This window comes from Chrysemys picta, chromosome 6, assembly GCF_011386835.1.
Source record: "Chrysemys picta bellii isolate R12L10 chromosome 6, ASM1138683v2, whole genome shotgun sequence".
NCBI lineage: Eukaryota > Metazoa > Chordata > Testudines > Emydidae > Chrysemys > Chrysemys picta.
This window is the reverse complement of record NC_088796.1, coordinates 12,687,759-12,702,791: the sequence shown is the minus strand read 5'-3', so window position 1 is coordinate 12,702,791 and position 15,033 is coordinate 12,687,759. Positions and strand designations below refer to the sequence as shown.

The following is a 15,033-nucleotide window of genomic DNA, read 5'->3' as shown; positions in this document are numbered from 1 at the left end:
GGATTGCAGGAAAACCCCAACTGCCCTGTGAATCTGGCAACTTTTCGGTGGATGAAATCCTGATAGATTTCGTCCAAAGAGGGAGGGAAACAAAATTCCCATTTTCTATCTTGATGGGGGTGGGGAGGGGTGTCCACTTAGGATGAAAAAACGAATTGGGCCGGCCCTGGTGCTTGCTCAGAAGACATCACTGATGGTAGGACAGATAGAGGCGGTCCCCTTTGGGGCACATCGGTGGCTGGGAGGGATCCCAGGGTGGGAAACTGGGGAGTCTCCAGCAGAAAAAGAGGAGACTTTGGTGCTCCAGGACTAGAGCCCAGCGTTAGGGGAGTGGGGTTGGGCCAGGGCATGTTCTATCCCCTTTCTGTGCCTCAGTTTCCCCCACCCAATGTCCAGGGCTCTGTGGGGGTGAGAGGGTGAATTTGCTCTCACGCCAGCTGGAGGAAAGCTCGGCCAGTCAGCACCCAGCTCACTGCATGATGGGAAGGAAGCTATTTCCTTGTTAGGCCCTGAGCGTGGCCTTTCCTAAGGCCGAGCTCGGTGCCTCCCAGACTCGGGCTCCAGGAGCCCCTGTGTCTCCCCAGCTGCCCTCGGCAGAGTCGGACTGAGATCAAACTCCTCTCAGAGGCTTGTGCCCCTGCCGGGCGTGGCACTGCCAGTGATTAGCCCCTGGCACATGGCGTCTGCCAGGCCGTAGGCAGCAGAGAATAGCCCAGTGTCACCAACAGCCCCAGCGCTAGGGTAGGCTGGGCACAAGCCAACAACACGTGCTGTGATATGGCCAAAGAGCGTCGGCCATGCTCCCAGCCTGGCGGAGGGGTGGGGTGGTGGGTGTCTCTCCAGGGATGCAGAGACGCTGACAGTGTGCAGGGGGCCATGGGGGATAATCAGCTGGACGTGAGCCCCCGTGCGACAGTGTGGCCAAAGGCGCTAAGGATGCCCAAACAGGGGAATCGCGCGTAGGAGCAGAGAGGTCAGTTTACCTCTGGATTTGGCGCTGGTGCGACCGCTGCTGGGGTCCTGTGTCCAGTTCCGGAGCAGTCTAAGAAGGATGTGAATATATTGGAGAGGGGGCAGAGGGGGGCCAAGCGAATGGTTAAAGGATTACAAAAAAAAAAGGAGTGATAGACCCCAGGAGCTCAAGCTATTTAGCTTTGCAAAGAGAAGCTCCCACCTCCCAGGGTGACTTGCTCCAGTCTAGAAGCACCTACACGGGGATCAAATATTTCATAATGGGCTCTTCAGGCTAGCAGAGAAAGCTCTAACGTGACCACATGGCTGGAAGTTGAAGCTGGACACATTCAGCCTGGAAAGAAGATATCCGTGTTTACCAGGGAGGGGAATTAACCATGGGAACAATGTACCAAGGAGTGCAGTGGATTCTCCCTCGAGGTGGGATGTGTTTCTAAGAGATCTGCTTTTGTTCAAACAGGAATTAACTGGGGGCAGTTCTCTGGCCTGTTATCCAGGAGCTCAGCCTTGGTCCCTCCTGGCCTGGGAATCTACCAATCTCCGCCATGACTTCTTGGAATCCGTCTTCTCGCTCTGGTGCTGCCCGGTGGACAGGGACACAAAGTGGGCAGGTAAACTGAGTCACACAGCTTGTTCACAGAAATATTCCCATGTTCTCTCGCTCCTCCCCAGACTCCTGCTGCCAGGAAGGGGCACACCTGGGCTAGAGATCAGCCGTCCTCCAGCAGAGCTCTACTGCTCCGGGTGCCAGGTCCTGACCCAGTAGGTTCCCCCCACTCAGCGGGTCTAGAGAGATGGATCAACTCCGGGAGGACGTCACCTACTCCATCTGCCTGGATGTCTTGGACGACCCCGTCTCCATTGAGTGCAGCCACAACTTCTGCCAGGGCTGCCTCGTGGCTCACTGGCGCGGGGTCTCGGCCCAGGGCTACCAGTGCCCGAGTGCCGGACTCCCTGCTCCAGGGACAGGATGACCCCAGACACGCGGCTGAGAGCCCTGGTGAAGAAAATCACAGAACCCCTGCAGGAAGAGATGGAGCTGGTGAGACCAGACAGGCTGAATCAGGGGAAAGGGGCGCAGGGCGGGGACTGGCTGGATCAGGGGGTGGGGAATGGGACACGGGGCCTTTCCTCTCTAGGGGGCGCAACCTCTGATTTGGAGGGCAGGGAACTGGATGGCTCACGGGGGGTGGAAATGGCTCCAGAGGATCTGATCTGAGGGGCAGGGACTAGTTGGTTCAGGGGATGGGAATGGGGCACAGGGCTCTCATCCAGAAGCAGGGACTGGCTGGCTCTGGGATGGGGTCCGAGCTCTGACCTTCTCTGTCCCTGCAGCAGGGGCCGGGGGCTCAGCCAGAGCCGGGGCGCCCGGTGCAGCTGGTTCGTCTGGATGACAAAGGCAGCCTGATCCTGTACGAGGAGGCCCGGAGCCTCTGCCTGGAGCAGGGTGGGGTGGGGGACGCCCCCCGTCTGCCTGGTGTTCATCATCGGGGAACAGCGCCGGGGAAAATCCTTCCTGATGAACTGCCTGCTGCGCCGGCTCCAGAGCCCGGTGAGTGGGGACAGGAGCCCCAACTATGGCCCCATCGCCTGAACCAGAGACCCCACCCACCCCAGCCAGGGCCCTGCCTCTTGCAACACAAACCCCACCCACCTCGGCAAGGGCCCCCTCCACGACTGGCATGCCCCCGACAGCAAAGGTCCCTTCTCCCCAGGCAGGGCCCTCCCGCTGTCCAGGCCCAGGGCAGAGCAACTGAGGCCCCACCCTGCAGCCATGGCCCCTCCCTGTGCACCACAGGCCCCACCCTCTGGTTGTGGCCCCTCCCCCTGCACCACAGGCCCCACCCTCTGGTCGTGCCCCCCCCTGCACCACAGGCCCCACCCTTCAGTCATGGCCCCTCCCCCTGCAGCACAGGCCCCACCTTCCAGCCATGGCCCCTCCCCATGTACCACTGGTCCCATCCTCCAGCTGTAACCCCACCCCCAGACCCTTAGAATTCCACCTCCTCCCCCAGTGTCCCACCACCCTGCCCCTTGAGAATGCCAGACCCAATCCCCGTTCCCTTCTGACCTTGCCCTGGTCACCCCCTACAGGAGGCTGTGGATGCGTCATGGATGGGCCGAGAGGACGAGGCCCTGGGGGGGGTTGAGTGTCGCAATGGGACAGCGACCGTGACGAGGGGCGTGTGGATGTGGGACCAGCCCCTCTGGGTTCAAGCCCAGGGGAGGAGGGGGAGTGGGGCAGGGAAGCAGGCAGGGGAATGGGGGATGGGGCAGTAGGGGAGGGGAAAGAGAGTGGTGTGGGGGGAAGATTCTAAGGGGAGCAAGGGGCTGGAGTAGTGGCGGGGGAGGAGAATGGGGGAGTCTGGAGGGGGTAAAGTCCTGTGCAGGGGCAGGGGGACGGGAGGGACTGGAGGAGGGGGGAAAGAAATGGGCAGATGGGGATAAGGTCCCAGCCCTGTAGTTCCCTACAGACTCCCTGGACCTGCAGCGCTGCATGGAGACCAGCATCAAGCTCTCCGTGTTGGGCATATTGCTCAGCTCCTACTGGGTGGGGGAGCCGTGCTGCGGGGGACGGGGCTGAGGGCTCTGCAGGGGGTGCCGTGCTGTGGGGAGCGGGGTGAGGGGGCCAGCAGGGGGGCTGTGCTGCGGTGGGGTGAGGTGTGGGGTTGGCAGGGGGGCTCACCTTTTCTTATTATTATTTTCCAGATCTTTAACATTTCCAGTACGTTTAAGCAGACGGAGGCAGATTATTTGGAGGTGGGTGGGGCAGAGGATACACACAGCTCTACTGACACGGACCTGCCAGCCAGTTCTCTGCTGGGGGAACCCAAGACCCTGGGTGATGTAGGGATTGGAGAGGGGCAGTCTAGAGGCTGTTATTGATGTTTAGAAAGTCCCAGAGATCTTGCCCCAGGCTGGGATTCGAGCAATGAGTCTGAACAGTAATACGTGAGCAGTAATTAATGAAATATTAGCGACTGTCATATTTCTGGTTCTTTATCATTACCTGGTGGCTATTTGTCATTAACCAATTAGCTCTGGTTCTCACTGCTGAGTGCTGGACCTGCTGGGGGGCTGGTGGAGAAGAGACTTTTGTGTCCCGGTTCACTCCTGTAAGTGATCTGAAATGCTCCTGCAGACTCAGGTCTCCGGGAGGGTCAGGTAGCCTTGTGGTAGCTTTGGTGACCCAGAGCTGAGGTGGGTGGAACCAAGGCTGACGAGGGGGTGGAACCAGTACAAATTACCGGGACCTGGTGGTCCGAAAGGGGGCCCGGGGCCCAGCGGTCCAGAACAGGGTCTGGAGCCCAGCTTCCCCCGCCTCTCATCGGCCCTTTTTAGCCAGTCCGCCCTTGCTGGGGGGCCCGAACCCGCTCTCGGTGGCCCTGGCACCATGCCACCATGGAGCAAGGGGTAGCCCAGATACAGGTGCCCTCAGAAATCAGCATTTCTCACAGAACATGCCCTGCCAGAATGTCGTGCTCAGCCAAGCCAGTGCCAGCAGAGTTAAGGGAAATGCCCGCCCAATTGTACCTCGGCCTTCTTGGGCTGGCGCTCCAATATACCTGTGGCACCCAGCCCTGCTCTCTGCCTGTGCCCCATATGGGGCAGGAGCCACCTGCACATGCCCTGCACCCAGACACTGAGTCTGGATGGGCAGGAGCCAGCCCTGGGCACCCTGCATCGCTCTGCGTTAGTTAAGGGTTTGTGATGGGAAAAATGTTCCATTGGAATCTTCCCAACCAGCCCTAACCCTAAACCTATGTCCCATCTCCCAGCCCCACCTCTGTGTGTGCTTCATTCCCCCTCCCCCCGTGCCAGGGGTCTATGTGCTCCCCATTCTCCCTGCTCAGCACCCAGAAGTCCCTGCTACCTTCCTTCCCCAGAGTGATTGGCTCATTGGCTGCTGATGCTACTCACCAGATCCAAATGGAAATTGGGCTTTCCCGTTTTCCAATTTCCCCCGCCCCCAAGTCAGTAGCCTTCTTTCAACTGTTGCCCAGCGTGTCCCCGGAAATTAGGGAATTGATCAGATGTGGTCTCAAAAAGTGATCACGATACAGACAGACAAAGAGAAATGTCATCCGGTTGTCTTTTAGGCCTTTTACTTCACTTAGCCAATTAACTAACTTGTATAATTCGTTATTTTATAGTCATTAATAGCTGCCAGTTATTGATTATTTGTGAGTCACTACTGGCTATTAGCTGTTTGTTATTTCGTACCCACCATTAGTTGTCAGTTGATTTCATAGTGACCATGTGGGGAGATGGAAAATAAAAATTTTGTTGAAAAATGGAAAGCTGACAAAATCAGAATGGTTTCATGCCAATTTCCACTTTCAAAGAACAGCCAAATGTTAGCATTTCTTGGGTTTCTCTCTGCACGTTTTTGGGTTCCACTCATTGTTTCTCAGGTTTCGATCTATGATTTTCAGCCTTTGGTTTTCAGTTCTCGTTCATTGTGTTTTGGTCCATGCTTGTCAGTTTTGTGGCTTTAGTTATCACCACTCCCATTTCATTTATTGGGTTTCATTCTTTGATTGTCAGATTTTGATCTCACTGGTTTGAGGGGAGCAGTTCATTATTGGTTTTCTGCTTTTTGTTTATTGGTTACAAGATTTCAGTGTTTGTTTACAGAGCTTCATTTATTAGTGTCTCTCTACTGATTACCGGCTTTTAATTTTTCTTTATATATTTGGAGTCTTTAAACTTTTTTTTCATTTCTGCTGTTCACTTATTGCTTCTTTATACTATTGGTTTCTGTCTTTGACTATTCATTTTCTAACTTTGACTTGGTTTTGTGACCTTGTTTGAAAACCTTATGATCTGGTTTTCATACTTCAATGATTGGTTTTCTGTTTTGGATATTGGTTTTCTGATTTTCATTACTACTTTTCTGGCTTTGATGATTGGACTTCTGCATTCAGTTATTGCTTTTCTGATATTGATTACTGGTTTTCTGTCTTTCACTTTGGGGTACAGTATTTTGACTTTGATATCTGGTTTTCTGACTTGCATTGCTGGTTTTGACTCTTTGACTACTGGTTTTCTTATTTCAAATACTTATTTTTTATTGTTGGCTTTCAGACGTTAATTCCCGATAACTTGCTTTGATTACTGTTTTTCTGACTTTGATAAATGCTGGTTTTCTATTTTTGACCATTGGTTTTCTGGCATTAATTATTAGTGTGTTGATTTTGTTAAGTGATTGTGTGATTTCTTTCACTGCTTTTCTGGTTTCAATCATTGGTTTTCTGATTCCAATGACTAGTTTTCTTCTTTTCATTATTTCTTTTTGGTCTCCAATTGTTGGCTTGATGAGTTTGATTTTTGGCTTTCTGTGTCTTCTGTGACTGCTTTTCTAGAACCAACTATTGGGTTTTCTGAATTCAGTTATTGCTTTTGTATCTTTGATTACTGGTGTTGAGTTATTGTTGTTTGAAATTATGTTTTCTCTCTTCATTTTGTCAATTTTTCTCTCTTCAATGATCAGTTTCCACTGAATGTTGTCTGGGATCCCTTTAGTTTCAGTGGCATTTATTTCACTCATTTATTTTGCATTGCCAATCTTGATTGGTCACATGCGCGGGGATGGTTTGTTCAAGATGGAAAAATGTTGCCCTCTCTCTCTCTCTCTCTTTCTTTCTGCATCTCAGATGTTCATTCAGGTTGCGAAGGAGGTTGGAGGGACCTGCAGTCTGGCCCCAATCCAGGTGGGTCCTTGTTTCCCATCACCCCCATATGAGGATATAATGCTTGTTCCACCCCCCACCAGTCCTGTTATCCCACCTGATTCTTACTATTCCTATTTACTGTCTCTATTGCCAGAGCACCTCAGAGCCCCCGTCCTAGACCCAGACCCCATTGTGCCAGATGCTGGACAAACCCCAAAGAAACAGCCAGTCCATTGTTCTCCCTCCACGCCCACGTCATGCCCAGGGTCTCAGTGTCCGTGGCTGGGTTGGACAACAGCCTCCAGCTCTGGTCTCCTCTCTGTGCCCCCAGCCCCAGTGTGACCCTTCCCCTGTGCTCTCTGTTGCAGCGCCTGGACCTGTTGGTGCGAGATTGGCAGCTCTCTGGAGCCTACGGCGCGGACGCGGGGCAGGAGTATCTTGGCGAAATCACACAGGTAATGATCAGATACCACGTGTGTTCATGGAAACAGCAAACTTTGGGGCGGAGCTGAACGTTTCCACAGCGGGTCTGATTCCCTGCTGACGGCCACAAATGTTGCTTTGACTCCCGCAGGACCTGGAAGTCTCTGCTGAGCAGCCCCTGGTGTTGGAAGCCCTGAGGGCGAGCGGCACCCAGTGCTATCTATTGCCCCACCCTGGCACTCAGTTCACCAGGAGCAGGGCAGGGACGCCAGATGGTAAGAGACCCTCATCTTCTCCCCTCTCACCCCCTGCTCTGCTCCCCCAGTCCCCACCCCCTCCTGCACTGCCCCCACCCTCTTCCCTGCCCCCATCCCCACCCTCTCTCCTCTGCTGCCCCTTTCTTCCCCTCTTGCACTTCCCCCACCCCAAAATCCCAGTGCCCAGCTCACCCCCCTTGACTTAGAATTGACTCTACTGCCCACTGCACAGGGGCACTTGCTGGGTCACAGCATCTGTGTGGGAGGGGAGAGGGACATGGGGGGGGTCACTGCTGGGGTCCTGGTCTGCTAGGGGAACGCTGCTGGTGTCCCCCTTTTGGGTCTTCATGGGTCCCCTGGCACCACCCAGTGGACAGGGCCGGCTGTAAGCCGATTCAGCCGATTCGGCTGAATTGGGCCCCGCGCCTAAGAGGGCCCCGCAGCTGTCCACTCCGCCCCCAGCTCACTTCCCCCTCCTCCCCTCCCCTGAATGCTCCGCCCCCTGTTCCTCCCCCTCCCCTGCTTCCCGCGAATCAGATGTTCGCGGGAAGTCTGAAAAGGGGCAGGCGGCGGCAGCAACAGGTAATGGGGGGGCGCGAGGAGGGCTCCTGGGAGGCGCGGCGCGGCCCAGTTCGGCCCTGGCCGAGCGGCCCCGGTGGCTCTGGCTCCAGCCCGGCACGGGCCCCAGGACAGCGGCCCCAGTTCCGGCCGAGCACCCCCAGCACGGCCCCACGGCTCCGGCCCCGGCCGAGCACCCGCGGCCCCGGCTCGGGCCCCGGGGCGCCGGCCCGGTCCCGGCCCGAACACCTCTGGCTCAGGCTCTGGCAGCTCTGGCTCAGGCCCCGGCCCCGGCAGCTCTGGCTCAGGCCCCGGGGCGCCGGCCCCGGCCCCAGCCGAGCGGTGCCGGCCGAGCACCCCGGCCCCGGCTCGGGCCCCACGGCTCCAGCCCCGGCCGAGCACCCCCGGCCCGGCTCGGGCCCTGGGGCGGTGGCCCGAGCAGCCCCGGCTTGAGCCCCTCGGGCCCCAGCGGCTCTGGCTTGGGTCCTGGCGCACCGGCTCGGCCCTGGGCCGAGCGACTCCGGCCTGGCCCCAAACCCCGCGACCCCAGACTGAGCGGGGCCCGATTCCTGGGGGCGGGGCTTGCCACCGGCAAGCCCCGCCCCCAGGAATCAGGCCCTGCTCTTGCTAAGGCCGGCCCTGCTTCCCAGGTCACCCTCAGCAGCGAGATATCTTCCAGGACGAACTCCTGTGGAAAATGTGGGGACAATGTTCAGTATAGGGGCCCCTTGCAGCTGTTGGCTCTCCCCAAGGCACAGAAACCCAGAGGACAGTACAGCCATGAAACAAATCAGGTCCCCTTGACCCTGTGCTTACTCACCATTTTGGGGCTCCCATGGGTTATGTGCGCTTGCTTTGGGACAGGCAAATTATGCTATTGTATAGACTTTGCTTGCCCTCCTTAAGTAGGGGGGAATCATTGCTCTGTCTGGTGTGAACAATGCTGCCTCTGTTAAGTGTTGCATTTTGCCTTTACAGATGCAACCTTGAGATCTCAGCCGAAAGACTGCAAAGAATCAGGAAGAGGCCCCGTAGAAACAAAGACATGCTGCATGAAGTAATGCAGCAGTCACTTAACGAGAATCTAAAAGCGCAGGAGTGGAGGGAGAGTGAAAGGAGGATCCGCCAGCAGAATGCAGAGCTCTGGCTGCAAAGCACAGATCAGCTGATAAGCATCACGGAGCGCTAAGTTGACTCATTCCAGGCGCTCGTAGCCATGCAAGCGGAGCACTACCGTGCCCACCCTCCCCAGCCCTTGTCCCAAAACTCTTTTCTTTGTGCCCCCCTGTCACCTCCAACCCACTTTCCCCAACATCTGGGTTCTTATCACCACCAGCTACCTCCAACACTTGTAACTTCACCACCCAACCCTGAAAACTACGACCCTTACCCACTGCACTCATCCCCCATCACCATGCAGTTTAGCCATCCTGAAGTGCAGCTCTCATTGCACAGCACTCCAGACAGGAAGGCTGAGTATGAGAACAGGACATACGCAAATCTGTGATTGTATCGTTCCCCACCCCACCCCCTCGCCCTTTCTGTTTCCCAAGCAGTTGTGTTTCTTTTCAGTAAATGAATTTTCTTTTCAATAAATGGATTTTTTGGCTCTGAAAACGTTCTTTATGATTGCATAAAGTAAAAGATACCTTAGCCCAGGAAAGCAGCAGGCACTGCAAGTCAGTGTAGCAAACACAGATTCCTACTAACATTGGAACCACTGCACTTCACTCCCGTGCAGGGCACCAGACATTACTGGTGGCTTTCAGCCTCAAATTGCTCCCTCAAGGCATCCCTAATCCTTGCAGCCCCGCGCTGGGCCCCTCTAATAGCCCTGCTCTCTGGCTGTTCAGATTTAGCCTCCAGGTGTTGAACCTCTGAGGTCCATGCCTGAGTGAAGCTTTCACCCGCCCCTTCACAAATGTTACGGAGGGTACAGCACTATAACCGTAGGGATGCTGTCATCGGACAGGTCCAGCTTCCCATACAGAGATCGCCAGCGGCCCTTTAAATGGTCAAAAACACACTCCACAGTCATTCTGCACTGGCTCAGCCTGTTGTTGAACCGCTCCTTGCTGCCGTGAAGGCTCCCTGTGTAGGGTTTCATGAGCCATGGCATTAAAGGGTAAGCGGGGTCTCCAAGGATCACAATGGGCATTTCAACTTCCCCTACGGTGATTTTCTGGTCTGGGGGAAAAGTCCTGGCTTGCAGCTTCCTGAACAGGCCAGTGTTCCGAAAGATGCATGTGTCATGCACCTTTCCGGGCCAGCCTGCATTAATGTCAATGAAACGCCCACAGTGATCCACAAGTGCCTGGAGAACCATAGAGAAATACCCCTTCCGATTAATGTAATCGGAGGCTAGGTGGGCTGGTGCCAGAATTGGAATATGCGTCCCATCTATCGCCCCTCCGCAGCTAGGGAAACCCATTTGTGCAAAGCCAGCCACAGTGTCATGCACGTTACCCAGAATCACGGTTCTTCTGAGCAGGATGTGATTAATGGCCCTGCAAACTTGCATCAACACGATTCCCACAGTTGACTTTCCCACTCCAAACTGGTTAGCGACCGATCGGTAGCTGTCTGGAGTTGCCAGCTTCTAGATTGCAATAGCCACCCGCTTCTCCACCATCAGGACAGCTCTCAGTCTCATGTCCTTGTGCCATAGGGTGGGGGCGAGCTCATGAAAGTGGCTTTTCTCATCCGAAAGTTCTGCAGCCACTGCTCGTCATCCCAGACTTGCATGACTATGTGATCCCACCACTCAGTGCTTGTTTCCCGAGCCCAAAAGCGGCATTCCACGGTGGTGCACATGTCCATGAATGCCACAAGCAATCTCGTGTCATATGCGTTACTCGAGTTAATATCGTCGGAGTCCTCACTGTCAGTTTGGAGCTTAAGGAGTAACTCGACTGCCAAACGTGACATGCTGGCGAGACTCGTCAGCATATTCCTCAGCAGTTTGGGCTCCATTCCCGCAGACTGAAACGGAAGACAGAGCACGCAGCATAAAAAACGTTGAAAGATGGCACCAAATGTGGACAGAAGCAGAGGGATTGCTGGGATGCGAACTGATGCATCACGGGGCGTTGGGACAGGACCCAGAGTGCCCCGCATCACCCCCCCCTTCCCACAAGCCACAGCGCCAGAATGGGAAGAGGTGCTCTGTGGGATAGCTGCCCATAATGCACCACTCCCAATACCTCTGCAAGTGCTGCAAATGTGGCCACGCCAGTGCGCTTGCAGCTGTAAGTGTGGACAGACTGCAGCGCTTTCCCTACTGCGCTCTCTGAAGGCTGGTTTAACTCAAAGCGCTCTACATCTGCAAGTGTAGCCATGGCCTAAGAAAGAAAAAACAGCAAAGGCCTACCTGTTGCTGTTTTATACAATCCCAGTATTTAGCTAATTAACTGATTGGACTAGTTAATTAGCATGAGAGTATATGAGGAATGTCTATCAGGTTAGACTACTAGGGGATGTGGTGTTTTAAGATGTTTACCACAAATTTCAATGGCTAAATTACTCATGGGTAGCCGGAAGTAGTGTTAAAAGCTCTATCTACAATTCTTTAAGAATACCAGGAAAGGTGTGAGTCTCTAAGTCATGAACAAGAAATGAAGGTCAGTGCATGGCGGTCATAAATTCAAGAAGTAAGTCTGTTATGCCACAAAACCCAAGAAGAAGATAAGAAGTAGTCGTGTTGTATTACAGTGGAGAGGAGATATTCATCTAAAACAGCTGAGTGAGAGAAGAAATTCTGGATTTTTCAGTTTAAACAGATATTTATTGGTAAATCCTAGTTTATTTTCTGATTTTATGGAAGAATCACTTGAGTTTATGAAATGGAAGTTATAGTTATGCTGAGCCATAAAATCATTCTACTGAAGACAATGTAACTTCAAAGTGCAAAAAAGAAAAAAAAAGTTTCTAAACCCATTAAGATTATTGAAGGACAACTGAATGCTCAGATACTAGTGTGATTGGTATAGTCTATAAACCTGAATGGGACAGAATTATCTATTGCCTCATTTACAAACCTCAAGTATTTAAAAGCAAGAAATGAATAGTTAAGATATCTTAAATCTTATCCTATCATCGTAATAACCACAGTCACATTCTTATTCAATACTAGAGCTACTTCTGGATTTTTTGAACTTGTTTTTGTTCAAAATGGAACCAAAAGGAAAATTCTCATTGGTAAATTATTAGAAATGTTGTTCACATACTTTGCTTACAAAAAACGGAGGGTTTTTGGGTAAATGAAAAATTTTAATAACCATTTCAGTAAAGTTTTATTTTTTAATAAATATTTCCCAAAAACTATTGTACAAAATGATCTTTTGAATACTACAGAATGAAAGGTTTGAAAAAATTGTACTGAAATATTTGCAAATAGAAAAATTTTACATTGACAATTTATTTAGCAAAAAAATCCTTTAAAAAAAATTGTCAACCAAAATAATTTAATTCAAAGAATTTCAACTAATTAAATTTATTTCAACTCAACACAACAAACTTAACTTTGCCCCTTGGATTTGTATATTTTTTTCTTTAGTTTTTATCTTAATTTCAGCACCTCTATATTTTCTTTTAAGGTATATGCTGTTGATTGGGAAACACTAGCAGTTAATATATTTGACAGTAGATTTTTTAAAAATTACATTAACTGTAATTTAATAGTCATAGAGTTATAGACTTTAAGGTCAGAAGGGACCATTATGATCGTCTAGTCTGACCTCCTGCGCAACGCAGCCCTCAGAATCTCACCCACCTACTCCTGCAACAAACCCCTAACCTATGTCTGAGCCACTGAAGTCCTCAAATCATGGTTTAAAGACTTCAAGGTGCAGAGAATCCTCCAGCAAGTGACCCATGCCCCACGCTATAGAGGAAGGCGAAAAACCCCCAGGGCCTCTGCCAATCTGCCCTGGAGAAAAATTCCTTCCCAACTCCAAATATGGCGATCAGCTAAACCCTGAGCATGTGGGCAAGACTCACCAGCCACACACCCAGGAAAGAATTCTCTGTAGTAACTCAGATCCCACCTCATCTAACATCCCATCACAGGCCATTGGGCATATTTACCGCTAATAGTCAAAGATCAATTAATTGTCAAAATTAGGCTATCCCATCATACCATCCCCTCCATAAACGTCTTTTGCCCCCATCACTCCCCTTGGAAGGCTGTTCCAGAACTTCACTCCTCTGATGGTTAGAAACCTTCATCTAATTTCAAGTCTAAACTACCTGATGGCCAGTTTATATCCATTTGTTCTTGTGTCCACATTGGTCCTGAGCTTAAATAATTCCTCTCCCTCCCTGGTATTTATCCCTCTGATATATTTATGGAGAGCAATCATATCTCCCCTCAGCCTTCTTTTAGTTAGGCTAAACAAGCCAAGCTCTTTGAGTCTCCTTTCATAGGACAGGTTTTCCATTCTTCGGATCATCCTAGTAGCTCTTCTCTTTACCTGTTCCAGTTTGAATTCATCCTTCTTAAACATGGGAGACCAGAACTGCACACAGTATTCCAGATGAGGTCTCACCAGTGCCTTGTATAACGGTACTAACACCTCCTTATCTCTACTGGATACCTGATGCATCCCAAGACCGCATTCGCTTTTTTCTCGGCCATATCACATTGGCGGCTCATAGTCATCCTGTGATCAACCAATACTCTGAGGTCCTTCTCTTCCTCTGATACTTCTAACTGATGAGTCCCCAGCTTATAACAAAAAATCTTATTAATCCCTAAATGCATGACCTTGCACTTTTCACTATTAAATTTCATCCTATTACTATTACTCCAGTTTACAAGGTCATCCAGAGCTTCCTGTATGATATCCCGGTTCTTCTGGCAATACCTCCCAGCTTTGTCTCATCTGCAAACTTTATTAGCACACTCCCACTTTTTGTGCCAAGGTCAGTAATAAAAAGATTAAATAAGATTGGTCCCAAAACCGATCCCTGAGGAACTCCACTAGTAACCTCCCTCCAGCCTGACAGTTCACCTTTCAGTATGACCCATTGTAATCTCCCCTTTAACCAGTTTCTTATCCACCTTTCAATTTTCATATTGATCCCCATCTTTTCCAATTTAACTAATAATTCCCCATGTGGAACCGTATCACATGCCTTTCTGAAACTGAGGTAAAATAGATCCACTGCATTTCTTTTAACTAAAAAAATCTGTTACCTTCTCAAAGAAGGAGAGTAGGTTGGTTTGGCACAATCTACCTTTTGTAAAACCATGTTGTATTTTGTCCCAATTACCATTGACCTCAATGTCCTTAATTACTTTCTCCTTCAAAAATTTTTCTAAGACCTTGCATACTACAGATGTCAAACTGGGCCTGTAGTTACCCGGATCACTTTTTTTTTTTCCTTTCTTAAAAATAGGAATTATGTTAGCAATTAATAGGAAAAGTAACTTTATCATTGTATAGTAAAATAATGTACACATATGAATGTGTATTTGAAAATGACCAACATATCATGTACTTGTATTATTTTTCTTTTCCAGAGATGTTTTGATATCTTGATGTTGTCAATGGAAGAACAGTGTTTGTTTTGGGCCAGATTATTGCATTATGATCAAATATCTTTTGTACGTGATAAGCATAACTGGGTTGATTTTCAGTGACTGAACAATTCCGTAACTCATACTGACTTTGGCCCAGATCCTCAAAAGTGTCCATTGGTGCTTAAATACTTTGAGGATCTGGGCCTTTTGGCCCCAATCCTGCAAAAGCCTTCATGCCTGCTTAATTTTATGGTCAGTGAGTAAATCCTGTTGAAATCAATGAAACTACATAAAGATAAGTAAGCACACAAGTTTTGGCAGGAGGAGGGGCCTTCTGTTGAAATGGTGCATACTCCGCACCTCTGAAAATCAGGTGCAATGTCTTTCAGAAAAATGAACAGATAATTTAAATTGAACTGGACTATCTAGGGTCTGAAGTATTTTTAGTTGTGAGACTGTTTCATAATGTACAATACCAACGATGAGGGATCTCTCACTGTTTTGTAAAGCAACATGTACATTTACAACACTATGTAATTGAAGAACTGAGAACTCGTTAAAAATAAGTGTCAAGGTCTAACATTTATTTGATTTTCACCACACTAACTGAAAGCTGAACTGTGCT

General features: G+C 50.6%; 1 protein-coding gene and 1 long non-coding RNA gene across 2 annotated transcripts; both read left to right on the top strand.

The window, feature by feature from the left end:
* Nucleotides 1–1,408: 1,408 nt before the first annotated feature.
* Nucleotides 1,409–3,199, top strand: LOC135972444 (uncharacterized). Its single transcript, XR_010588909.1, has 3 exons — nucleotides 1,409–1,583; nucleotides 2,308–2,524; nucleotides 3,067–3,199. It is a non-coding gene; the product is annotated as an uncharacterized LOC135972444 (long non-coding RNA).
* A 265-nt stretch (nucleotides 3,200–3,464) lies between these two features.
* On the top strand, nucleotides 3,465–7,554 carry LOC135972443 (RING finger protein 112-like). The gene is made up of 4 exons (XM_065550570.1): nucleotides 3,465–3,523; nucleotides 3,682–3,732; nucleotides 6,630–6,686; nucleotides 7,016–7,554. Exons 1-4 carry the CDS (start codon nucleotides 3,470–3,472, stop codon nucleotides 7,157–7,159), a joined length of 306 nt encoding a protein of 101 aa, XP_065406642.1. The 5' UTR covers nucleotides 3,465–3,469; the 3' UTR covers nucleotides 7,160–7,554.
* The last annotated feature ends 7,479 nt before the right edge of the window (nucleotides 7,555–15,033 follow it).